This window comes from Oxyura jamaicensis, chromosome 17 (assembly GCF_011077185.1).
Source record: "Oxyura jamaicensis isolate SHBP4307 breed ruddy duck chromosome 17, BPBGC_Ojam_1.0, whole genome shotgun sequence".
Lineage (NCBI taxonomy): Eukaryota > Metazoa > Chordata > Aves > Anseriformes > Anatidae > Oxyura > Oxyura jamaicensis.
In genome coordinates, this window is record NC_048909.1 from 5,231,445 (window position 1) to 5,256,239 (window position 24,795).

Genomic DNA, 24,795 nt, shown 5'->3' on the forward strand with positions numbered 1-24,795 from the left:
CCTCTGCCCCCTGACAGTGCAACTCCTTCCCCTTCTGCCTCGGTCACTGCATTTCCTGAGCTGTTTTCCTTGCAAAGCAGTGATCTTGGATGGCACACATGGGAGGCAGCTGCCCCACGTCCCTTGTACCCTCAGAGGGAAATCACAGCCTTGCAGCCTGTCACCAAGATCCATCTGCCAGCTCCAGACACCTTCAGGTCACTCATTCAGGGCCCATCGAAGATTGTGGTTCTTCTCCGCCCTCTGCAGTCATGTTGGGGCTCGGAGAGCAGTTGGCTGTCTCCTCCACAAGTCTGGGACGAGATAAGGATAATTTAATTAAAGGGAAAAGGAAAAGGAAAAAAAAAACTAGTAAAGGCTGCGAGGAAGCACAGAGAGAGGAAAAACAATTTATTCTCTACTTCCCATCACAGAGCGATGTTCAGCCACATCCCAAGAAGCAGGACCTCAGTACACAGAGAAGTTGTTTGGGAGGACAGACATATTAATAACTAGAGATGAGAGCCCCCTCTCCCCTTCCCCTTTCCCACCTTTTATTGCTGTGTGTGACACCACACGTGGGATATCCCTTCAGTTGCTTTAGGCCAGCTGCCCTGGTGATGTCCCCTTCCCATCTGTCACCCACCCAAAGCCTGCTGGCTCTGGGGGTTTGGAGGGAGCCTTGGTGCTGTCCCAGTATTGCTCAGCAAGACACAAAACACTGATGGGATAGCAGTGCTGTTGTAGCTACCGGTGCAGGGCACATCACTGTATGGCTGCTGCAGGGAAAGTTAACATCCCAGCCAAGCCCAGCACAGGGCTGTGCCGCGGGAAGGCCTCTGGCCTGCAGGCAGCAGCCCCGCTCCTCCATCCCCTGTCCTGTTACAGCCCCCGAGGGGTGCAGGAGGTGCTGGTGATGCCAGCCTCGCAAGCTGAAGGTGTTTGTGTGAGCACAGGGACGAAAATGCCAAAATGAGCAGCGCAACGGGAAGCACTCCATACTTATTTACAGTGTCTCCATGTCTGTGGTGCCTTCTTTCTAGGGTGATCCTGGCCAGCTGGGAGCTCCTGGAGAGCAAGGCCTCATCGGTCAAAGAGTGAGTACAGTCACCTCCTGCTCGGGCTCCCCTGTTACCGTGGCTGCTCCGTGCTGCATGGGAGGGAGCAGGGATGGATGAGTTCATGGACTGCAGCTGGCCATGGCTCTTGTCCCTTTCCGGGACCGAGGTCACCTGTTGGAGCAGGATGGGGAAGCCCTGGGTGAAATGAAGGCAGACTGAGTGCCCTTTCCAGCACAGGGAAGGAGCTCTTCTCCACGGCTGGGTCTATGGAGGAAAAGCTCAGAACAGAACAAGAGGCAGGGCTGCTGCTCTTGCTCCAGGAAGAGCTCGATCAGCATTAGGATATGGGGTGGGACACGTCAGAGGTTCTGGCCTGGGCTCCTCTCACTGCAGCCTGACCTGCAGCCATCGATTACCTGCTGAAGGCATGGGGGAAAAAATAAAAATAAAAATGCTGTGGGCACAGCTTTACGTTGCTTGCCTCTGTCTTGTAGGGAGAACCAGGGCTGGAAGGGGACAGCGGACCACCCGGGCCAGATGGAATCAAGGTAAGATGTGCGATACAAAGGGTCTGCAGCAGGCAGGGCATTCTGGTGCAGTGTGCCCTTGTCTCTGATCCCCTCACTTCTTTGATGGGTTAATTTATTTGGAAATAAGAAGTGAAGTTTTTTTGTTTTTTTTCTGCAGACACACATAATGTGTTTCACTCCTCTACCCACATTTTTGGCATATGATCAGATCTCCAAAAAGGTCAACTCCTTCAAGATCTAGTTTCCAACAATTTGTCTGTTTTATTTGAGTTTTTGCAGATTGAATTTCCAGCTAATCAGGAATTCCTGCGGCTGGCAGGGGAAATCAAGAATTGTCCATCACTTTCCCCTGCACTGCTGACCAGAACATTGTTTAAAAGGAGAGAAATCAGATCCCCTTCCTCTTGGCAAGGTCCCAGGTGCTTGCTCAGGGCTTGCATTGCTCTCTTTATCTGACTGCTGTGAGCTTGCTACCTTGCCTTTGGAACAGGGCTCTGATTTCTGTCCCTGCACAGCCGGCCTTTCCAAACAGGCCAACAGTTTTGTTCCATGGAAAGAAAAAGCAGCCGGTCCCACAACAATGCACTTTATTGCTTCGCTCTGGTTAAGCTATTTGCCATGTGTCTCTAGTTCTGCTTATCTCTTAGCACTGGACCAGAAGATTCCCCCCTAAAGACAGTCAAGTCGTCTGTATTCTCTTGCCACCCCAGCTGTCCCCAAGAGCTCTTGAACCAGGCGAGGTTTCCTCAAACTGAACATGACGCTGGGCAGCAGAAGAGCTGCTGCTCGCTGCTGTAACCCAAAGAGACGTGACTCTGCTCTGGCACAGCAGACACCGAGCCCCTCGAGGCTGGTTGGTGCACCAGCATGGTGCCACTCTTGGCACAGAACTGGCGCTTTTGATGATCTCCATGAAACGTGCCATCAGCTGTAAGAGCAGACGTGACATGATACCTGCTGCTCCAACCACAAGCCCTTCGCGGGGCGAGACAACGCAGTTTCAAAGTGTTCAGTCAAGCCCTGGGCTGCTTCCCGCTGGCAGAAAGAGCCAGGTGGCCGCTCCAGACAAACCTGTCCTATTTAAAACCTTCCAGCATCCTGAGCTCAGGGCTTCTGGGTGAGGCAAGGGAGTCTCTCAGATCTTGTCCGCTGTCTCATTCACGTGGGAGGTTCAGGCCTCATCGCAGGAGAAGCAGAGTTCACATTACCCTGTGTAATGGGGGAGTTCCTTCTCCTCCAGCCAAGAAACTTAAAAAAAAAAATGGTTTTGCTTGTTTTTTTAAATGTCAAGTGTATTATGACTCATCCTCATTCATCCTTTTGCTTGCAGGCTCTCTTCCTCCCAGACTCCTGAAATATTAATTAGGTGGTGTTTTTTTCCTTGCGAGAGGCGTGTACGGTGACCCATGTGTGGTGTGGCTATGAGAACTCCCACCTTCTCTCTTCCACAGGGAGACAAAGGAGAGCAAGGCCTGGAAGGAGAGAAAGGAGAAAAAGGCACTGAAGGACTGAAGGGAAAAGAAGGGCCTCCTGGATATCCCGGCATCACAGGTGTCCGAGTGAGTCTGAGAAAGCATCCTGCTCACCTCCGCCAGGCGGTCCGTGGGTTTCCTGGAGCAGCCAGTGCTCTCCTCCCAGCTGCATGGGTCGTCTGTGTGCATCACAGCCAGCCAGGTGCACGTCTGGGCCCAGCACAGCTCCTGCCCCCTCTGCAGAGGGTCATCTGTGTGCTGGTTTCCTAATTTTGGCATCTTTTGCAGCAAGGGAACAAAAGGAAGTTGGCAGTGTTTTGTCTGGCAGGCTGGATTCCATTTAAACCCTAGCAAGAAAGAAATATGTATGTTTTTTTAATTTTTTTTTTATTTCAAGGACAGCAAATACTGCGGACGTTAGTCCTGCTGTAACAGGACTTGCCATGTTGCAGCAAAACACGTGGGGGCAGACTGAGTGGGAGATGCAGGCACTGAACCAGGACACTGCTTAGAGCAGGAAGGCATCCAGGACACGGCTTGTTGCGAGGGTTGGCGTAAAGTATGTTATTTTTTTTATTAAAAAAAAGCAGCATCCAGGAGGAGGGTTGGTCTTTGAGATGTGGATCACTTCTCTGGGCTGCTGCAGGCTTTGTGTAGGCTTTGGGACAGCTTGTGCAGCCTGGGCTTTTCTCTCTGCTGCATCTGCCCTGGCTGTCCCTGCTGGCCTCGGCCTGCAGTCTGGGGATGGCCGGGCCTTGCCCTCTGTCACTTACTCTGGGTGATTACTTGCTTACTTCTGTTTTTCCCTTCCAAGGTTTCTTCTTGCTAATATAGTTAAGAAATAGGATAAATTAATAGGAAATGATTTCTGAATCCTCAGGGAATATCCTAGGCGTGTGTGGTTTGCTTAGAGGTCTGATCTCGGTGCTGTAGAAAATAAGAATGCAATTTTGTCTCTGAGACGAGAGCTGCAGGGCTGGGGGAATAGGGCAGGATCCGGCCTGGGCTCATTCGGTGGTGCCGGGTGCAGGATGGCGCTGCCCAGTGCCAACGGGCTGCTCTGCGAGTGAAAAGGGGTCTGATGACATGATTTATATTTTGTAATTATTTTGGTGGATCTCAGCTGTCGGAAGCGTGGGCTCAGAGGTTCATCCTGCGGGGCGATAGCCCGGACAGGTCAGATGCAGCCAGTGCTGCTGGAGGTGCCAGGCTCACTCGTGGCATGAGTTTTGCTGCCCCTGCAGTCAGAGAACAGGCCAGCTCCCATCCCGTGCACGGCCGGGAGGCATGCAGGGACCCCGAGCCTGAGCGAGGTTGGTGGCTGCTCCTCAAGTCCCTCCTGGGACAGGGGGAGGCTGCGGGGCAGGCAGGTGCCCTGGAGCACGGGGGGGATGCTCAATGCTGGAGCGTGGTTTTTCTCCCTTTGGTGATGTTGTGGCTGCTAAAAGGCAGCCGGGGAGAACGGTGTGAGGGGATGGAAGCAGCAAAGGAGCTGGATGTGTGTTGTTTTTGGGCTGAGGTGGTGATTTGAACACTGGCTTGACTGGAAAGTGGAAACATCAGCTTAATATGGCAGTGCCGCACCGTAAATACGCAGAACAAGGCTGTAATCCTGCCCCAAATAAGGCTGCTGCCCCCTGTGCCCGCAGGGAGCCCTTTGCAGGGTTGGTGCCCTCCCCTGATCCCCAACGTCCCTGCTGCCTCTCAGCACATGGCCCTCCACGTGCTGCCCTTCTGGCTGCTTCACGTGTTTACATTGCGCGCTTCTGAGAACCAATAAAAATACCGAAATCATGCAAAGGCCATATTAAGTTATAGGGAAATAAAATATAGGTTCTTGCAGACTCCATTCCTGCTCTTTGCCAGCATGTCCCTGGGAACATGATGCCGTTTTCTGTTTTATTTAAAAAAAAAAGTCAATAGAGCCAAGATTGCGGCTCATAATCACTCCCTTTTTATTATTATTATTATTTATATTATTTTTTTTCAGCAGACTGCTATATTTCCATCTACTATTTTAACGTATCTTTGTATATCCCTATGTCAAAACTTGAGCAGACTTTCAGGGACCCACACGGGCTGCAGCCAGCGCCGCCTCCTGCCAAGTGCCTGCCCGTTACCTAATGCATAGGCTGGTGTTCCCGCGCTCACCGAGCTAATTCAGAGATGGAAGCCCTCTGACACAAGTACAAATAATTTTTCTCCTCCCATTTTTTCTTGGAGTTTTTTATCCTTCACATGGAGAAAATGTACAAATATTAGTGGGACCTTCCTTAGATTTCTGCCAAGGTACAAAATTCATGGACCAGAGATGCAAACCACGAGCAATAACCGCAACTTCTCCTTTTCAAGCGAGGATTGGAAGCTGCAATATGAAGTCAAACCACCCTCTGTGAGACGAGCCCCACAGGCACAGCCCACTGCAGAAGTGAGCCATGGACAGAGGTTTTTAAGGCTGCTGGAGAAAGACAGGAAAAATCACATCAGGGGAAAGTCTTGAAGGTATTCTCGCAAGGGCAAACGCCAAGCTTGCACCATGATCAGATCCTGACCAGGATTTGTGGGGAGCTGCCCAGTAGCATGGAAATCGCCTGCGGAAGGTGCGGAGGCACCCGCTCCGTGGGGATGAGGCACACGTGCCTTGGGTTTGGGCGTGCTGTGGATGCGGTGTGTTTAAGCATCGCGCACGTTGCATCTGGTTTTATTTAATACAGCCGACGTGATAGCAACGCTGCGTCCAATGCTCGCTCTAGGTAGTGTTACGGAGCACTTGGTCTTTAGTTCAGCCATCTGCAGTAGGTCTGTGCCGGGGCAGTACCCAGGGGTCTCTCCATCTGTGCTTCGCTGCGGTCTCACCTGGGCTAGAGGCGGTGGTTTGTGCTCCCGTGGTGCTGAGATATCCTACTCGTCTGCAGAAGTGACAGGGAAGATGTCTGTGTCTCTGTGCACAAGGATCTGGCTGTCCCCTGTGCCAACAAACCAACCTGCATCGGGGAGCGTGTTGCTTATCTCCTCCTCTGGAAGAGGTTCGGGTTAGCTCAAGGAAGCTGACGCCCATCCACGGTCATGGGCACAGAGATGAGCTTCTGCAGCACCTCGGCTTGGCTCTGTGTCACTCTGTGCCAGTGCTGGATGGGACCCACGCGGCTGTGACCTCCAGGAACAGCACCAGCTCTGGGAACACCCTTTTCATCACAGATCCCCGCAGCCACACCGCCTCCTGGAGAATTTTCCCTAGCACCAAAGAGATGTTTAGTCTTGTTCTTAGTCTTGCTTATGTCTAAAGGAAAAAGACACTTCAGTATTTTATCCTCTTGACAGATGTAGGAAATGAGGCAGACAAGTGCTCTAAAATGAGGCAGACAAGTGCTCTAAAAAGATCTAGCTTTATTGCTGGTACATTCTCAGTCTGTGTTGCGCACATGGCCAAGGGAAAGGCCTGATGCTGGCAGCTCCCCTGTAGCCCCAGAGCAGGTCGAGCTTGGCTACAAACTCACACACCTCTTGGCGACGGACCAGCAGAAGGGACAGAAGGGGAGAGCAGTCTGTTTGGCCCGTGAAGTCCTGAGGCTCCCTGGGAGGGATGAGGGGATGTCCTGGGGCAGCTCCACAGGTGCTGGAGGAGGCAGGAGGGACCTTCTCTGCCCTGCGGGGGCACGCCAGGGAGAGGCTTCCACCGGCTGCTGGTGCCCACAGCAGGGCAAAGCCTGGTTTCACTGAGCAAGGCTGTTTTCCAGAGAGCCATCCCGGTGCTGATACAGCAGTACCGACGGAGCACACCCACGCTTCCCTGGGTGCTCAGGAAGTGTTTTTCAAAGACTGTTAGCTTTAACTTGGCCCGGCCATCTCCAGCGTTAACATATCTGAAAATCGGTTTCCACTGCGGTTTTAAAGCTCAAACAAAAGCAGCAGGGAGGCCCCAGCCAAGTCTCCAGGGGTAGTTTGTACACATTTCAAAGCCAGTGGATTTCAGCAAACAAACCTGGCAGCCGAGATGGGCCATGAGTCTCACAGCTGCGGTTGGCAGGCTCAAGGCAGCTGGAGCCGTGATGCACAAGGATCCTCTGCCTTTTGGTCACTGCGTCCAAGTTCACACTGCTCCGTTCAGCTCCGGGTCCTGCTCCTGCCAGTTGTCCCCCTGGTAGTGAGCGAGGAGTCAGAGCATCTGCAACACCAATGTACAGCCGAGTGCAGGATCCAGCTGAGGTTTCAGAAATCCATCGGAGATGCGCATCTGTTCTGAGCTGCTGTGCTACCTGTCATCTCCTCCCGGTGCTTTCCTACTTCTTCTAACACAAACTCGTTGCCGTCACTCGATCTCGACTCTTCTGGATTTGGCCACTTGAGTTCTGGTTGGCTCATGTGAGCCACAAGGAGCTGGGAACCTCTTCCCCTTGCAGAGCATCACTTCGGGCATCTCTGATCAGGGGCAGGCTGGAGCTGCAGGTCCCAGGCTGACAGCACAGGGAGCAGTTGTCCTCTGGGGAGGAGGGCAGGAGGCGGCCGTACCTCTGCAGCTGGTGGGCAGAACGGGAGATGGAACTGCCCTTCGACCCCAGGTGTCCAGCAGCAATGCAAGTGTTATGCAAGCTCACGAAAATAAAAAGCTAATTCATTGTAACTGGTAATTGCATGAGAGGACAGTGCCACTGAGCCTGAAATACCTGAATGAGAGAGCAGTGTGCATTTACACAGGATCCAGCTGCCAGTCAGTCCCGTTCTCCACTACAGACGATGGAAGGAACCGAAGGTTGAAGTCAGGGGTGTTCAGCCACCCACCTGGGCACACAGCAGGGTCACAGAGGGTGACCCCTCCTGTCAGCGCTCCCTTCCAGCCGCTGCCCCCGTCCAGCCCTTCCCGCGGAGGACAACTGGCCCGCGGTGCCGGAGCGCAGGGCCCGGGCCAGTTGGCAGGAGGCAGGCCGTGGCTTTCCAGCTGCTCTCCGTGGCTGCGCGCTGCGGTTTTCGTAACGCGCTGGTTGTCATACAAGGCAGACATCTGATAGCAAGGCTTTTACAGTTCCAGGAAAGCAATTGGAGAGCCTGTAGGTAATGAAATACAACATGCTCTGAAACAAGAAAATCCCTCATTGTTCAGCAAAACTGGGAGCTGAGCTCTTTTCTTTTTCCACTTCCTTTTTAACCTGAAATCCTATCTGCAGTGTCATTCAAGCCACGTCAGGACATGGAAAGCTTTGAGCCAGATGCTTCAGTGGCAGGAATGGCCACAAACAATGACATCAGAGAAGGTCTGGCTGCATGTGCCGGCCCTGCAGCCTGGTGCACACCCAAGAGCTCTAGGGCCGTGGTGAGTCTTTTTGCTCCAGTGTGACAAGGTCAAGTCCTTTTGTTTGCTCTCCCAGGGGTAGAGTGACAGAACTGGGCAAGAACAAAGACCTGAGAAGGTGTTTGGAAGGAACTCAAAGTGCTTTGAAAAGGGCAAAGCCACTCTCCTGAGAACTGAAAGAACTCATGGCTCTTGGCTCCAGCACCATGGTCCCAGCCACGACTCCCCAGAGCAGCAGCAGCTCCACACGCAGCCTTGGGTGGTGTCCTGAGGACAGCCTCCTTCCCATCGACTGACACCCGATGTTCCTGTCCTCGTTTCTCCATCATCTACAAGCCAAAGTCTTGAAGCAGAAGGAAGATGTGCTGGCCGGGGATGACATTCTGCTCTGAACTCATATTTTCTCTCCAGTAACGCCACGCTGTGGTCACAGCCGCGCTGGGGCTGGTTTCTGGGCTCTGTTATAGCAGCATTGAGCAGGAGCTAATTCCCATCCACCACACTGCTCTATTACAGAGCTGTCCAAACATCACTTACAGCAGCGTTTGTCCCAGAGCGGGTTTTTTTGCTCTTTGTTCTTTTCTGTTTCCTGCCCCTGAAAACATAATTCAAAGGTTTTCGGCAACAAAGCGCCTTGCTGCTGCGTCCAGCCATTCACTCCGAGCACATGAGCTCCGCGACAGCTGGCAGCTCCGCGGCACTGCCACGGCACTCGGCTCCCCAAGAGCACTGGGGCTGCCGAGGGACAGTCCCGGAGTCACTTCTGGTTTCAATCTCAGTTGTCCATGCAGGAATCCATGCCTTTTTTTTTATTATTATTGCCTTTTTTATTATTATTATTATGTGCTGAGCTGTTGTTTCCTGATGGATGGGCTGGGTGTGGAGCCCTTGCTGCAGGAGTTCCCCGGGGACGTGGGGTTGCCCGCTGGCTGAGCAGCAGGAGGAATGAAGGCAGGGCTCAGCGCACGGGGCTGTGGCAGAGCCGGCAGCGTGCCGGTGGTAAGGGCGAGCTCCTCGCACCGTTCATACGGGAACCAAGTGTTGTTACTCCTAACATAGCCCTGAATAACACAGTGGTAGTGGCACAAAGCAGTGGTGACTTGCCCGGGGTGATGCAGGACGTCAGTGGCAGATGCCGAAGGGGAGCAGGAGGCTCCCAGCACCGTTCCTGTGCCCTGAGCATCAACTCAGCGTGGGCTGTGCTGGCCCACGGGCCAGGCACGTCTCAGATGCTGCTGTGGGACGTTGTGCTTGTCAAGGGGCACCGGCTCTGGATGCAGTGCAGCAGCAGCTGAGTGTCTCTGGGGCTTGGGCATGACCCAGCTCCAGGCACAGCCACGGCCTCCACGCAGGAGGAGGGGACGCAGCGGGACGTGCTTCTCACTTCCAGTCCCTACGCCAGCAGCGCCAGTTCCTCTGCTGGAGCTGGAGGTGCTGTGCTTGGCTGTGGCGTGTCATTGACAGCCTGGGAGCCGCTGAGTGTCATTCCTCGTGTGGACAAACACCCAGCAAAGCCCTAAGCACAAATTGGCCTCGCATCGAAAATCCAAGGGGAATGGGGTTGCTTGGGAGCAAAGTCAAACATGCTTGAGCCCTTTGCTTTGGATAGGGCTGGAGCAAGGGTCAGGGTGAGTGGCTCTGCGTGGCTGCAGCCCCCAGGTTCTCCATCCCCTTCGGGAAGCGGTGCTGTGACGCCCGGGCAGCTCTGCCCTCCGTGCAATCCTTTTCCTTCACTACTCACAGCATCTCCAATGGCCCCAGGTCCAGCTGCTTCTGCCACAGTCTAAACATCCCACTTTAGGGGAAGGTACGTGCTGGATTTTGTTGCTTGGGAGCTTTTATTGCCTTTTTTTTACCCTCATCTGCTATTCTGGTGTCTGTGACTCAGCCCACCCGATGCACTGAATCCCCTGGAGCAGACTGCAGCCCCCTGGGGAGCCGGGCACCCCGCGGTGCGTGGGGACGCGCTGCCTGCAGCCCCGGGGCCGTGGGTCCTCGCCGTACGCCGGCCAGCGCTGCTCAGTCCCTGCCGCTCAGGAAGGCAGGCTGATCCCAGCTGGTCTTCGTTTAGAGTTAATAGGAGTTGAAATGAGCCAGAATTTGAAATAAATCCCGTTGACTTGGCACGGTTTCTTTCCTGACTCAGACGAAGGAGACGCGCTTTCTGTGCAGTTACTCCAAGATTCCCCTCCTTATTGCGAGAGAGGATTTCGTTCCCCTCCTCTTCCACAACCCCAGGGCGTTCGTGTCCTTCAGAAGGAAGATGTTAACCCCTAGTGCTTGCGGGACAAAAAGAAAGACCCGAGCAGTGCTTATTAGTGCCAGCAGGAGTTGTACAGCCTGAGCGCTCTCTCTCTATTGCTTTCATCCCAGTTGGCAGCCTCCAGAAGTGGCCAGTTCTGTGGAGCATTTTGGTGTCGTCTAGTGGGAAAGCTTCCCAGCTCCAGGGTGCTGAGGGCTTGCACTTGTCCTGCACCTCCCACCCATCATCGAGCCACCTTTCGGTAGCACCTTTGTCTCGTGTGCTGCCTTAGAGATGAAGAAATAGGGAAGGAAAAAAAAAAAAAAAAAAAAAAGGAGAAGAAGGGAATTTCCCAGAAACAACAACTCCGTGGCAGTTCAGAGCTATCAGACCAAACCAGAGCGGCTCGGAGCACACCGCACTGCTCCCCGTGCAGTTCTCTTTGCTGCCTTACACTGTGAAACTGCTTACGCTGCTTAGAAGAAATGAGTCAACTAGGCGTCCCCAGCCACAAAACCAAAGCTGCCCATTTCAGAGCGACATTGCGTGCAGATAAGGCCTTGCTCTAGAGCAGGGGGTTTGGGATACAAGGTTTAGTTTTGGATTCCACGTTTTAAGCTGAGGAACTCGGCTGAGAAGGTAGGCATAGCGATGCTTGCTGTAGTTTTTCCAAGATCTTTTTATAGGGTTTCCCAGCTTGCGTTTTCTTTGAATTCGGCCAGCCAGTTCTACCTGTGCTCACCACTTGGGTTTCCACAGGCAGCCCAGGAGCCCGTTGCTTCCCAGTGATCCCAGCAAAACCCTCTGAACCTTACAGTACAATCAGGTCTTTCTTCTCAAGAACAGTTGGGCCTTTCTTCTTTCCCAAACCCATTCAGGAGCTACTGCCGTGTCTCCTCCCCTTGCAAACTACTGCTAGGCAGAGAGATTAGGAAATGTGTTTCTTATAAATCCAAAACATTTATGTCTTCAAATGCCCGGCCCCAATAATCCCACTAATTTCCTGAGTGCTTGTGAGCTGTCCTCTATGGGGGGAGGCTTCTCTCGATCAAAGTTTATTAAGTAGAGGTTCTCATATGGAGACGTTGCTGAGCAGTAGGAAATGATATGGGGCTTTTTCATTTCCCTTTAAATGAGCTGGCTGGGCCCTGAACAATATGGGCATGGTCATCGTACGCTTCGTGCTTACTACCCTTACTGCTGCTTCAGCTTTTCTGCCCTTGCTGCTTCCAGGGCCCCAAACTAGCACCGTTTTTTCCACCACCATTGGCACGTTCTTCTCTTTACTCCCTGGCTGCATTCTGCTTCTTCTTTTTCTTCCTGCGTCACTTTTGGAAGGGGGGAGTGACCTCAGAGCCCACTTACTGGCACCCAAAACACCCGAAAACATGCTCCACGGCAGCCTTGAGTGGTCCTGAACCTGCCTGAGATAGGATTTGGGAAGGTGTCAGAGACTTCAGCTGTTGGTGCTTTGAGAATTTAAAGCTGGGCACCTCATTTGCTCCCGCTGACACTACTGCTGTCTGTGCAAGAGATCTGACTTCACCTCCGAGGCCATCAGCAGCTGAAAGCCTCTGTTTTCCTTACAAACCTATCGATCTGCGTTGGACAATAAACCATCCACGTCTCTCCCATAGGGGAATATCGAAAGCTGTACTGAAAAAATCCGACAAAATCGGCTCCGTGCTGAAGCTGGCAATGAGATTTTAAACAAGCTAGACCTGAGATGAACATTTTTGCTTTCCTGGGATATTTTGGCATACCTGAAGTCACGAAAAAAATGTAAGAACTGCCTTCTGCTGTCCCTGGTCACCAATACCATAATCTTCAGAAGACACTGATGTGCTTCTCCAGTAACGAGCGCGGTGTATAAAGAGAAACGGCCATTCAGAAATAATCCTGCTCCCAGAAGAAGCTTGGGAAGGTTTGTTTCTTCAGCAAACCGGTGACCCAAAGCATACAACAAAATGTGTACAAACCCCAAGAATAAACATGTCGAGTGTTCTTGGCACACTAACCCAACTGATTTGTATCTAGGAAAAAAGAACCTGGGATGAATTATCGTTATGTATCATATTTTCTGCATTCCTGCCCCTTGTTGCTCTCTCTGCTAAAGGCAGCGGGAAGCCTGGAAACTTCACAGTGCAGCGACAGAGGTACCAAACGAGGCTGGATTGCTGATGGACTTTGGACACTCTGCATGAAGTGTCAATCCCACTGAAGTTGATTTATCAATTTATTTATTTTTTCCTGTTCTGGCCCCAGTTTTTCCACCCCTGGACAGATGAGTCAGAAGAACAGGGAGAAAGAAAACCTGAACTTTTTTTGAAGGCTACCAAAGTTGTTGCCGGGCTGGTTCCTGCCTGTGCGACGTGCGGCATGTGGTGGCACGGCGACTTCTTGGAGCTGGGCAAACCGCTGCGTGCGTGCCCTGCGAACTTCTGGGACTGCAACGAGCAGCAACCACATCTGGAGCATCACAAGAGAGATACCACGCATCTGGGAACCCCAGACAAACGCAGGACTGCCTCTAAACTCATCTGGGCAACGTTCCTGCGCAGTTGGAGAAAGCACATCCAGGAAAATGAGACATGTGGTAGGCTTCCCGCTCACCAGCACAGCTCCGCTGGCCAAAGTCCTAGAAAGCGCGCTGGTGGAGCCCAGAAACATCCCTCGCTGATAGAGCTCGCTCCGCTCGAGGAGGTGGCTGAGGCTGCAAGATCCAAGCCACGTCTCGGCTGCCGGCGTTGCCAGCATGGTTTGACCCATTTATTTATACCGGCGATGCTTTTAAGCGGCCGGCAAGGGCTAGCACAGCGAGGGAGCCTCAAAGGTTTACTCTGTGGTTTACCGCGAGGGACTGCTGGTCGCTCAGCAATCGCTGACGGGAGGCGGAGATGCTGCCAAGTTTTGTTCTCCAGTGATGGAGAAGGAACTGCACTCCAGCTGAAGGGCTCGGGGGAGCCTCCTGGAGTGGATGGACATCGCTGCTCACCGAGGCTGCTGCATCAGGGGGGTGAAAAGCCAGCCCAGGAAGATTTCAGAGTATCTGTATCCCAGCACAGAAAGATGAGCTGAAGGAGCCCAGGGAAAGTGAGACCCCGTATGAGCATCGCACGGTCTTCTGGGGGTCGATTTAGTTTTGTGCACAGGCCTTGGACTGTCAAAGTGGGGCTTGGTTTTGTTTTTTTCTCCTTTCCCAAATGCCTCTGCCCCTGTAGCCACACTGCACGGTCGTGGGTACAAGCATGAACGTGGATGCTGGCAGATTTTAGGAGCAATGTGGGAATTTTGTTTCTCAGTAGGGAAGAGTTCAGACTCAAACCCATCTTCTCAAAAAGCACAGACATTTTTTGGGTGAGGGGCAGAAGCTCGATTCAGTCATTGCTTCCATGGGAGATGTGTCCAGGTGGGGGGATCAGGCTCTACGTCCTGCTCCTCTGATGTAGCCGTGGGATATCTGCATTTTTCACAAACCTGTAATGCATCCTCGTCCTGGGGAGGCAAGCACAAGTAGCATGGAAGTATTTGATTCAAGAGATTTTACATCACAGCAGTTCAGGAGCACGTCTCAGTGTCCAAAATGACTCTGCTGGAGAAGATCGACAGCTTGGCCATCACCAGGGCCAGGAGCAGATTTAGCTTACAACGTCCCTTCTCCAATTTGCAAGAAAATCCCCTGCCCAAACTTCCAAAAGATCTTAGAGCACAGCCCGGGGAGACCGATGGAAAAAATATGATGCAACTAATTGGAAATCCCAGTTGTGTCTTTGTTCATTCAGGTCTTGTTTTGACAGTAAACCTTTGTGAGCGGTACCACTGTTCACTCTCCCAGTTTTCAAGCCACTTGGCGTTGCATTATTACTGCAGAGCGGGGTCTGTGAGCGCTCCTGTTGCTTTGCTGTGCCTCCAAGGACCGACACGTGGGGAAGCTGAGCACCCTGGTTCCCTGTCCAGGGGTGGGTTGGCTGGGTAGGGGTGGCCACTTCCCAGTCAGATGTTTTTGTTGGCGAGGATGTCTTTGTACTCCTGTCAAAAGTGTACATCACGGGGTGACGCCAGGGCCTTGTCACCCACAATTCATCGCCTGTTGCGGCTCGGCAGCGTCTGTGGGAAAATAATCCCAAAAGTGCTCTCTGGGGAAGTGGCAGCACGAAACAGCCAACAAAAGCCCCGAGCGGACTGGAGAGGCAACAGACCAGGACCCGTGAAGTCCTCACAGAGACTCGTCCTTTGTGAAGCTCTGAGAGCGCTGGCAAGGTGGGCTCTTGAAATGTGTGACTTATTTAAACCGAGCTGTTCCCTCGGGGGCAGTGAAGAGCTGCCACGATTCTTCGAGGCTATAATAAGCCTGAATTGCTCCTTTGTGTTAAGAGCAGGCACTTAGGAGGCCCATGTCTGAGATCAGAGTGAAAACCCTCAGATAGGGCCAGCTTTCCAAGTTGCTTTTGTTCACCTGAGAGACCGATGCTGTCCTGCAGCATCAACAGGGGTGCAAACAATACCTCCAACGGGGCAGCGGGAGCGCGGGGGGAGAGATGCTGTGCTGGCGTGTGGATGCTGCTGAAAAGTACGTGGCAGCTGCCAAGAAGCCTGAGTTATTTTCTTCAGTGATACTTCTGCTTCTTTCTGTCAAATCCCAAATATGTTGTCTGCCTTGCAGCCAACGGGGTCAAACATTGAAAAAATAATTTCCCTGGGCTCCCCGAGGAGCGTGTGCTATACTTAGCTGCTCGTCGCCACTGGTTTCAGTTGTGGGTGTGCGAGGACAGCTGGTGGGCTCTGCCGCCCGTGAGACACCCCCGGAGGGGCACAGAGCAGGCCAGCCTTTCTGTCTCTCCTTGCTGCGGCTCCCACCTGAGGTTTTGCATCCCCGGGCATTTCTTGGTGCCTGGCCAGCAGGTTGTGGTTTCTGTGTGCAGCTCCTTGCAGGGACAGTGACACGGGGAGGTGGTTTCTGCATTGTGACCTGCGTGGGGCAGGTAGATAGAAAGTGAAACAAGCGTCTGTTTTTTTCAATGTGAAGATAAAGAGGATTGCTACTGAAGCAGTGCTTTCACTGCCATTGTTGTAAAAACCCATCAAAAGTATTGATATCCAATTTGGGAAACGACCCCTTGTGCAGCAGGGGCGGGTACCAGTTTTCGATTCACTGGGTGCTTCAAGGAGCACTGCTGAGATCCCCCTTCCGCACCCTCGAGGACGGATGGACACACCAGGCGGTGCTTTGCCATCCCCTGCCTGTCCTTGGCATGCGATGTGAAGATGAAATCCGCCTCCTTTCTGCCCTGCTGCTCTGTGGTCACTGGGCACAGGGATCCGTGTCCACGTGCGGGAGCAGCTGAAGAAGAAACTTGGCCACGCTCCTGCCGGAGCACCTGGGAATTGTGCCCGTGACTGCCTCGCCTCCTTGTTGGCTCCCTTGGGAATGGGGTGGGATGGGAGAGGATGCTGTCAGGGCTGTGGGCACCAGGAAAATGAAATGAGGAGCACGATGGGACGGGTTTCTTTGCTTTCCCATTCCAACAGCTTTTTTTTTTCTCTCCTAGGGACCAGAAGGGAAACCAGGAAAACAGGGGGAAAAAGGCAAGCCTGGCCAGAAGGTACGAACATCTCCCACTGACAACATCCCCTCCTCTGGATCTCTCTTTTCATTGCCCATCTTTGATATTTATCTGTAGAAGCTGTTTTGACCTGCATTAATGTCTGTGCCTTCGTTCTGTAGGGCAGCAAGGGCTACCAGGGGCAGCTCGGCGAGACAGGAGCTCCAGGGAAGGAGGGGCCGAAGGGGAACCAAGGCCCTAAAGGATCCCGAGGTACCCTGGGACCTATGGTGAGAAGAGCTCTGCAAATGGCTGAATACAACACGCAGAAACGTGACTGTGCTGGGTGCCAGCCCACACAAAGCACAGAGCCCGACAAGGGCTTCAGAGCAGGGAGGGTGAAATGATGCTAGATGGGTTAAATTGACCAAAGGAGCTTAACGATTGCTGTGAGCAGCAGAGGAGAGACTCCACGGTGGTGGTGGTGATGGTGCCCGTGAGCCCAGCTCACATTGCATCATGGCGCTCCTTTACAAGTCCCTAGACGAGCTGAAGTATTGGGGATTTTTTCTTGCGAAGGGAGTGAGCTGATAAGCTATTTTTTGCTAAGATCTTTCTCCTTTGAGACTGCACACTCATGGTAAGAGCCGCTTCCAAGTCAAACTGTGTTGTTAAAAGGAACTCTGCATTGGACTTCTGCCCTGTTTCTACACCCACCCTTGATATACTTATCTAAAACACTTGCAGCAAGGAGAAATACAGCATGGGAAAGGGTTTGAGTTGGGCCTTGAAGGTGAGGTTTTCAGAGAGAACAACTTTGTGGCAGAGGGGGAAGAAAGTTAATTTGTTTTAGGATGTGAGACAAACACGTGGTCAGCAGCAGTAAGTATCCAGTACCTCCTCATGCATGGCAGGCTGGTAAGAAAACTCGTTGCAGTTTTATTTGGTAGGACTTAGTGAAAGAGCAGGAATTATTTATGAACCGGGAATCGCGGTGATGTTTCAGAACAGTAGCAAATGAGTGATGAAGTAAGGGTTCTGTGGACAGTGTTTTCCTGTGTCAAAAATTATGGCCTCCCCATATATCCTCCCTTATATCCATTGGCAAAGCCTCCGTGGATTATTTCACAAGGAAGCGAAGCAGTGTCCGAGCAGCAGCGTGTTGGACTGAGCACGCCTCTGCAGTCTGTTTCGAGGAAAGGGCTTCCTTCCACACTAAATGGGATTATCTGGAAAGGCGGCTCTTCGCTTTAATCTGATGAGCTGTTTTTTTTGTGCAGATTGATAGAGATGCAATAAACAGCTTTTGCAATGCCCTCATCATAACCCAGAAAACTCCCTTCCCGGCCTCAGAACCCACACCAAAAGGTTTCCTCCCTGCAGTTTAGGATTAGGTCATGAGTGAGGAGGGTCTCGCTGGTGGGCTATCTAATTAGCACATAGCTAATTTGGGTATAAAGCGAGGGCGTTTCAGATGGTTGCAGCAATGCTCCCCAGCGGCCAGGGGAGCGGGTGGCCGTGCTGAAATGCTCCCATGTGGTGCTGAGCTTTGCTTTGTGCAGCCTGGTGTGTCCTGTCCCTGCGGCTGCACCCGCGGGCTGCTCTCATGGTGCTTTCTGTGCTTGCCTCTCCAGGGTGCTCCGGGAAGGATGGGTGCTCAGGGGGAGCCTGGCTTGAAGGGTTACCAGGTAAGGTTTTTATTTTCATCCTCCGGCTTCCAGCCATTCTGACCTGTAACAAAACTGCCAGCACGTGGCTATGACTTATTTCTGATCTGAAGTTAAGTTTGGTTTAGTTGTTTTTCTAGTGTCCGTTTGCACCGTGTCAGCTTCTCCAGACCCAGCCTGTTCATCTCTGCCATGACCTGCATGTGCCTCCACAGCTGGGGTGCACGGTGCAGGGCTTGTGCGAGCTGTCAGGAAACCAGGCGGGACCTTTGGTCAAACAGCTCTCTCCTGTCTGCTCACTTGCTGTCTGCTCTCTGCAGGGACACGCAGGGCCACCAGGGCCGATTGGACCACCGGGGCCAAAGGGGGAGAAGGTAAGCTGGCAGCGTAGCCACCCAGTCTGTAACAAACGTGAGCCAGCGCTGCGCTGCTGCCCTGCTGCTGTGCTGCTCTGCTGCTGCAGCATCAGTTACGGCCTCAGCACCAAAGCTCAGCCCCCAGAGGCTTGCACAGCCCAGTCACACAGGCCACCAGGACAGGAATGGTCATATCCTGCAGCAAAATTTTAATCCTGTGTTGTTCTTGAAAGAGGGTCTTGCTCTAACCATCAGCAGCAGGAACAGCACTAGGATTGCTGTGTCTCAAAGCTCGTGCACCTCCAGCCCACCCATGCTAAAATGAGGTTATCAAAGCAGGGCAAAGCGGTCTCCATCACCCTTGCCCCATTTCCCTCCTCGCTGCCGTGGGACGAGGGCTCTGACTCAGCCCAGCTGCAGCGAGGGGGCTCAGCGAGGGGTGCTGGGCTGAGTCAGAGCCCTCTTTCCGCAGCAGCAGCAGCTTTCCCGGTGCGTTTTTCCCCTTCTGCTGAGTCAGCGCAGCCGTAACCAGTTGAGGCTGGAGAAGTGACTCACGCCTTAATGGTTTCCTGCCGGCGGGGCTGGCTGCCGTGCTCCCAGGCCAGCCCAGCTGGCGCTGGCCCAGCTCTCGGTGCCGCTGGAGCCCCTCACGTGCCTGCAGTAGCAGCGGTGATGCTCCCTCCCCCGGCACAGGGAGGGAAGCGGTGGCGACTGGGAACGGGCAGCCCTGGGGTCCCAGCGAAGAGGAAAGATGTGCAAACTCCTTTTGCTCGTTTTCGTGGGTGGTTGCAGACATACGCCTGCAAGCAGGAGCTTCGTTGCTTGTAAAAGGAGTTCGTGGGACTCAGGGCAGAGATCCCAAGGCCACGTCTGTGCTGGGGCTTTGAGTGCATCCTTTCGGTGTCAGGACACCCTGTTCGTGCTGCTCGCCTCGCTCTGCCTGCAGGCTCATCACGCTGGTGGCCAGGAGGCGATGGGGCAGGGCGAGCTGTTGTGCTCCACCAACAAACCTCCCGTGTCTCAGAAATTCTGCAGTTCCTGCTGCTCTTTCCCTCCTTTCCTGCTGCTGTCACACCCGTGGCACAGCAGCAGCTGGTGGTGCTCCTGCTGCTCAGCACCTCCATCGCTGCCTTGTTGGATTTCCACCCTCTACACTCTCCAGTGCTGCCCCGTTCTCTGCCCCTGCTGTATCACTCGCTCCTCCAGCCTCCAGCAGCGTGCTGCAGGTGTGCGCTGCTGGGCGGCCACGCGGGGAGCACCGAGTGTTAGCCAAGCACGACCAGCCCAGGATAACAGTGCGAGAGCTCGCAACCAAGCATGCTTCAGCTGAAAGCCTGGCCGGAGTTTTCTCCTAGTCCCACTGCTGAAGCTTGAGCATCCTGGCAAAGCATTGGGAGCTGCAACTACCAAAAGCAAAATTGCCACAGGCTTTAGAACAGGAGGAGTAACAGATGTGCAGACAGGTATCTTGGTTGAAATTGTTACTGCTGATTTTTTTTAATCTCTCCACATTTAAATTAGCCATCTTGAAAGCTCCCATCACCCCAAATCATTAACCTGAGGTGCTCGGTAAGCTGTCTCCCCTTCACCAGCTCTGCTGTGACAGAGCTGCCTGTGCCTCTCTGCTCACCCAGCTGCAAGGAAACTTCGCAGCCTGCAGCTCCTCAGAGATAGCACGGGCCTTGTGTTGTTAGAGTGCGACAACGCTATGCAATAGCTTACCCACGGGTGATAAAACGGGCTCTAATTGCAAATATCCAAGCTGAAGCCTGGAAAAAAAAAAACAAAGCATCTCCTGCATCTGCTGAGAACAGCCAGGCCTGTTAATGACTGCTGATAGCCAGGTCCTGCTCACACCATCCCTGGCACACAGCAGGTCTGCGGGCACGTTCCAGCATCGTGTGCTCAGTCTCTAGCATCGTTTCCTGCAGCATCCAGGTGCTCCGCAAAACCTGCATCTACGTCTTCTTATCCATCCTTATCCATCCTTCCTTCATATCTCCTAAGAGTTGCCTGGACCTCAGCCTGAGGACAGACAGATTCCTCCCCACCAGAGATCTGTAACCTCGTGCACGCGTGCGCATGTTAAAATGGAAGCCTGAAGCTGGGAACGGAAGCAGAAACAAAAGTGGGACCGTGGCTGTTCTGTGGTAGATGTAGGTTTGCTGAAGAAAGAGGATACACAATGGTGGGGAAGGCCTTCCCTCCTGTAGAGCAGAAGGTGGAGTGGTGAGAGGCATCACTGTGAATCCAGCTCTGCTGTGCCATCCCAGCCAGCGACTCTGCTGCGTTGAATACGTTTACAGCTCCTCAAAGAGGCCTTGCTCAGAGCAGACGCCTGCACTTGGCAGCTGCTTAAAGCAGTCCAGATGGGATCCTTTTAAAAATTACAAACTGGTGTATCTCACTTTGGGACAGGAGCCAACAACAACAAGCCTTCCCTTCTTCTCCATGCATTTTCCATTTGTATCCCAACATGTTTACTTTGCTGCCCTTTACTCTAACTTCTTTTCACTGCAACTTTCCAAAGAATTAGCGCAGACCTTTCATCTCCCTCTCGAGCAGCTGAGGCATCAGGAAGTCCTGGAGGAGCTCAGTCTCGCAGTCCTAGAGCTGACCAGTCCTGCAGGATTTTCTCAGAAGTGGCGGTAAGACTCCAGGGGACACAGAACTTCAGAGAGAATGTCTGTGAGTCCTGCTGCTCCCCAGAGCTCCCCAGAGCTCTAAGCTTTCTTTGTGTTCATCACACCCATCTCAGCTCCCACATGGCAAGGTGTTCACATCCTGTTTGTGCAGAAGCAGTTGGTGCCAAGACTTTGCGCAGTAACACGTATACTGGGATTTATTTATTTTCTCTGAGACTTGAGAAATGTTGGTTTTGTTTCTCTTCTATCCTACACTCCTTTGATAGTGGCTAGAAATTAAATGAGCTGCCAGGTATTCTGCTGCTGGCTTCAATCGGTGAGTTCATTAGCACTGGAAACTTTGTTGGCAGAGCCTGTTAGGCATCTCTTTGCTTTCCCTCTGTTCTACTACCCAAATCTCTCCGTCCCTATTGCTCAGTACTGCATTCTCAAGCCATACTGGCAGTTTCTCCCCATTTTTTTTTTAATTACTATTTTTTACCAAGATGCCTCCCCCCAAAAACCAGACAAGTAAACAGTTCATCACCCACCACCTGATCTCCTGTGGCTATGTACAAGCATAACCTGGGATTCTGTCTGAAATCCTGGCAGCTCCCATCCAACAAATGGCACTGCAGCAGAGAAAGAAAATGCCTCTGTCATGAAACACGTAATGAAGAGAGATGCACCGAGCTCTTTGCTGCCTGTTGAGGTCAACTGCAGATTTTCCAAATCTCTGGTCTCATTCTACCAAGCTGCAAATGTCAGTCCTGGTGCTCAGCACCATGAGAAGTGGCACAGCCCCGATTCCAAGTCATGTGCCCAGTTTCTACAGAAGTCAAGCCTTCAGCTCCATTGTCTAAGAGCTTTGTCACTGCTGCTTATTTGCTGCTCCAGTTATGTCTCCAGCAAACATCATGTATTAGCAACGTACCCCAAAAACCTTCTCCCAGAGAAATTTCCACTGAGAAGTTGCACAGGCACCCTTACCATCAGCAGCTCCACCTCAAACAGAAGATGAGAGTCGCAGAGAAAAAGTCAAAGACAGCCACATGCACAGCAGCAAGGGCTGAGGCAGCCTCTGGGAACTGCAGCAGTCTGTGGAAGACGTGTGCCTGCATAGCCATGTGGATTTGGATGTTCAAGGCATTTGGATGTTCACTTTGGATGGTGAAGCATACCAAACAGTCCAAACACAGCAGCTCCACAGTGCCACAGTCCCACAGACCTCCTCGCTCCAGTAGCCACAACATCAAAGCGGCTGTGAGACGCACCCACGCTAAGGAGCCTGAGCAGCAGAGGCTGCCTGATAGGAAGCAGCCAAAAACCGAAGGAGCTGAAATGTAGCCATCGTCTACAGGGAGCAAAGAAACAGCCATGTCTGAGCAAGACTCCAGAGAAAATAGGACAGCATGACCCCAAGTGACTTACAAAACTGAATTAAAAAAAAAAAAAAAATAGTTTCTGTTTTGAGAGTCTTGAGGGATCTCTCTGTGGAGGTTTTACAGAGACCTCAGTTATAAATAATCCGGGTGATGTTTTCTGCCGCCAAACCGTGAGCTCTGAGCTCTGGCTGGGGAGCATCCCATCGATGAGCGGAGCTGCTCACACAGCGAGCGTAAGGGACCGGCCTTCTCACCTGGTCCAATGTCAGAGAAGCCCACGGTGGTGGCACACAACCAGGGAGCCTGTCCAGACCACCCCTGCTCCCTTGACAGCCCAGGGCTGCTCTCAGTGAGGGTGGGGAAGTGCTTGATTAAAGAGTTTGGTTTGACTGTTGGCAATGAAATTCAGAGGCAGAAGGCTAGTTCCCATATTGTCCTAATTACACACTTCTTCCTTAGTTTTAGGAATTGTTGAATATAACTCCTTGCACCTGGCTCCTTAGTGGGGATGGTTAGACCAGGCAGAAACAACCACCAAAGATATCAGGGAAGTGATGTGAACAGTCAGGGTGCCACAGGATGTGAAACAAACAAACAGACAAAACAAAACTAATTTAGACATTCTTTGGATGAACAATTAGTAAAATCAACACAGACGTTGACTTACATGCCCATGAGAAGACTGGATCAGGTCTGTACAGAAACATCTGCTATATGAGCTGTAATCTATATTCATACGAGTATTTTTATTCACAGGGAGAACAAGGTGATGACGGGAAGGTAGAAGGCCCACAGGGACCACCTGGAGACAGAGTAAGATGTTAAATCCCATCTCTAATCAGTCCTGGCCTGCTTTTTGCCCTGGGACTAGTTGGGTTGCTTCCTTACTTGTAGAACACGCATTAAGCCATTGAGATTCTGTGGATAACAGGATTGTTAACATCTAACTTAAGCCTTTTGTTATGTTGTTGTAGGGCCCCGTTGGTGACAGAGGAGATCGAGGGGAACCTGGAGACCCTGGTTATCCTGTGAGTCTTATTCCCAGTAAATGATAGTCTTATTCCCAGTAAGTGATTCAGAAATTATAGTCCTGGGGAAGTTCCCCCTATCTGTATCAGCCCCCCAAAGGTCTACCCTTTGCCCAGTAGTCACAGTTCATAACCCACTGTTGTCCCTTGTCAACTGCTGCACATGGCTGTGTTACAAACACAAAGAGAAATTCAGGTGTCTTTACTAAAGTGGTAAAAATTTTGCTGAAGTCAAACGTAGCTCCTGCAGCTCAGCATCCAACAATGCTGTGCACATGCTGGAGCACACTAGGCTGAAAGAAGGAGCAGGAAATTCTCATTAGGATTATTTGTGGTTATCAAGGAAATGCCCTCGGAAAGATATGTACGAGGCTGGACATAGTCAAAGTCAGACAAAATTGAAGGCTGATGTGCCAGTGGCTGTAAACTGTTTAATGGGAAGATCTCTGTTAACTTGGATGTTTGGAAGCTTCCAAAATCTTAATGGGATTACTCTAAAAAGCAAGACCAGTGTTATGAATGATCCCCACTTTGTGGGACATCTCCAGCTAATTGCTGTTGGTCTGTCTCGCCTCCATCCAAAAGCAGCTGGTTGCAGCAACCCACTGCAGGAACGTACAGAAGAGTTCAAATTCACCAGAGCAGCAGTGTTGCTGCCATATTTTGTAGGACAGCAATCTCTGTTAACTTAAACGAATGCTGTGTGCATTTAGGGGCACATTAGAAAACCTTCCCTCCTGCTTGGACAGTTTTTAGCAGTTCCACTTAGCTACTTCTTTCCAATGCATATCCGTGGTAGCATGCACACCACCCATAAGCTTCAACATTTGTGCACAAGCAGAATGCAGATATGTTCATCTTACCCTGCCCATGCTGCATGGTACACCTGTGTTCGTTCCCCATTACCACCGAAATTCCCAAGAACAAACCAATGTTCCTTCTCTTGTTTTTCATTTAAGGGTCAAGAAGGGCTTGATGGAGAAAGAGGAAAACCTGGACAGCAAGGCTTACCTGTAAGAGACGCTGCTTTACTGTAAGCTACCCAATGTCACATGCATATGAAAAAGAGACGGAGGAAGGTAGGAAGGGCTGCAGTAGGGATGTACGGTGAGCTGTGAAATGCAGGGTGTGTGTTTCCATAAGCCAGGCCTATAAAATGGGCATTTGGAGTCACATGTTGGGACCAATAAGTAGATGACAGAACAGGGGGCATTTGCAAAAGCCTGTCCCTGAAACTGCCTTTTCTGAAGAACCCAAGAAGGGCTAGAAAGCTTAGGAGGTGCGCAGCGCAAGATGGCAGTGACACTGGGAGGGTCCACTTGGAAATGCTGCTTCTGGGGAGAGCTGGTCCAGTGTGGGGCGAGACCACAGTGACTCCCAGTTCAGTGCTTTATGAAAGACTAAATTAAATCCAAATTTAAGGAAAGGATTTTTTTATTCCTTTATCTATATAAGGGAGATCTAATTTGCATATGTGAGCACACCGACAGACAGACATACTGTATCTGCATACTATTGCAGCCATGAGTGCTTTAGCACATTAAATGGAGTTTGTACTGGGAAATAAAGTTGAATTGATTCCCATTCTTTGTAGGGCTGCTGGGAAGAACAACAAATTCCA

The 24,795-nt window shown here is 51.9% G+C and overlaps 1 protein-coding gene across 4 annotated transcripts in view; it reads left to right on the forward strand.

The window, feature by feature from the left end:
- The window catches only part of COL27A1 (collagen type XXVII alpha 1 chain), a 150,018-nt gene that overhangs the window by 111,160 nt on the left and 14,063 nt on the right, over positions 1-24,795 (forward strand). For all 4 annotated transcript variants that reach the window (XM_035341656.1, XM_035341657.1, XM_035341658.1 and 1 more), the window contains 10 exons: positions 1,023-1,076; positions 1,535-1,588; positions 3,022-3,129; positions 16,121-16,174; positions 16,297-16,404; positions 17,749-17,802; positions 18,102-18,155; positions 22,903-22,959; positions 23,121-23,174; positions 24,134-24,187. In XM_035341656.1, the coding sequence (XP_035197547.1) occupies positions 1,023-1,076; positions 1,535-1,588; positions 3,022-3,129; positions 16,121-16,174; positions 16,297-16,404; positions 17,749-17,802; positions 18,102-18,155; positions 22,903-22,959; positions 23,121-23,174; positions 24,134-24,187 (651 nt within the window). The remainder of the gene's footprint in view (positions 1-1,022; positions 1,077-1,534; positions 1,589-3,021; positions 3,130-16,120; positions 16,175-16,296; positions 16,405-17,748; positions 17,803-18,101; positions 18,156-22,902; positions 22,960-23,120; positions 23,175-24,133; positions 24,188-24,795) is intronic.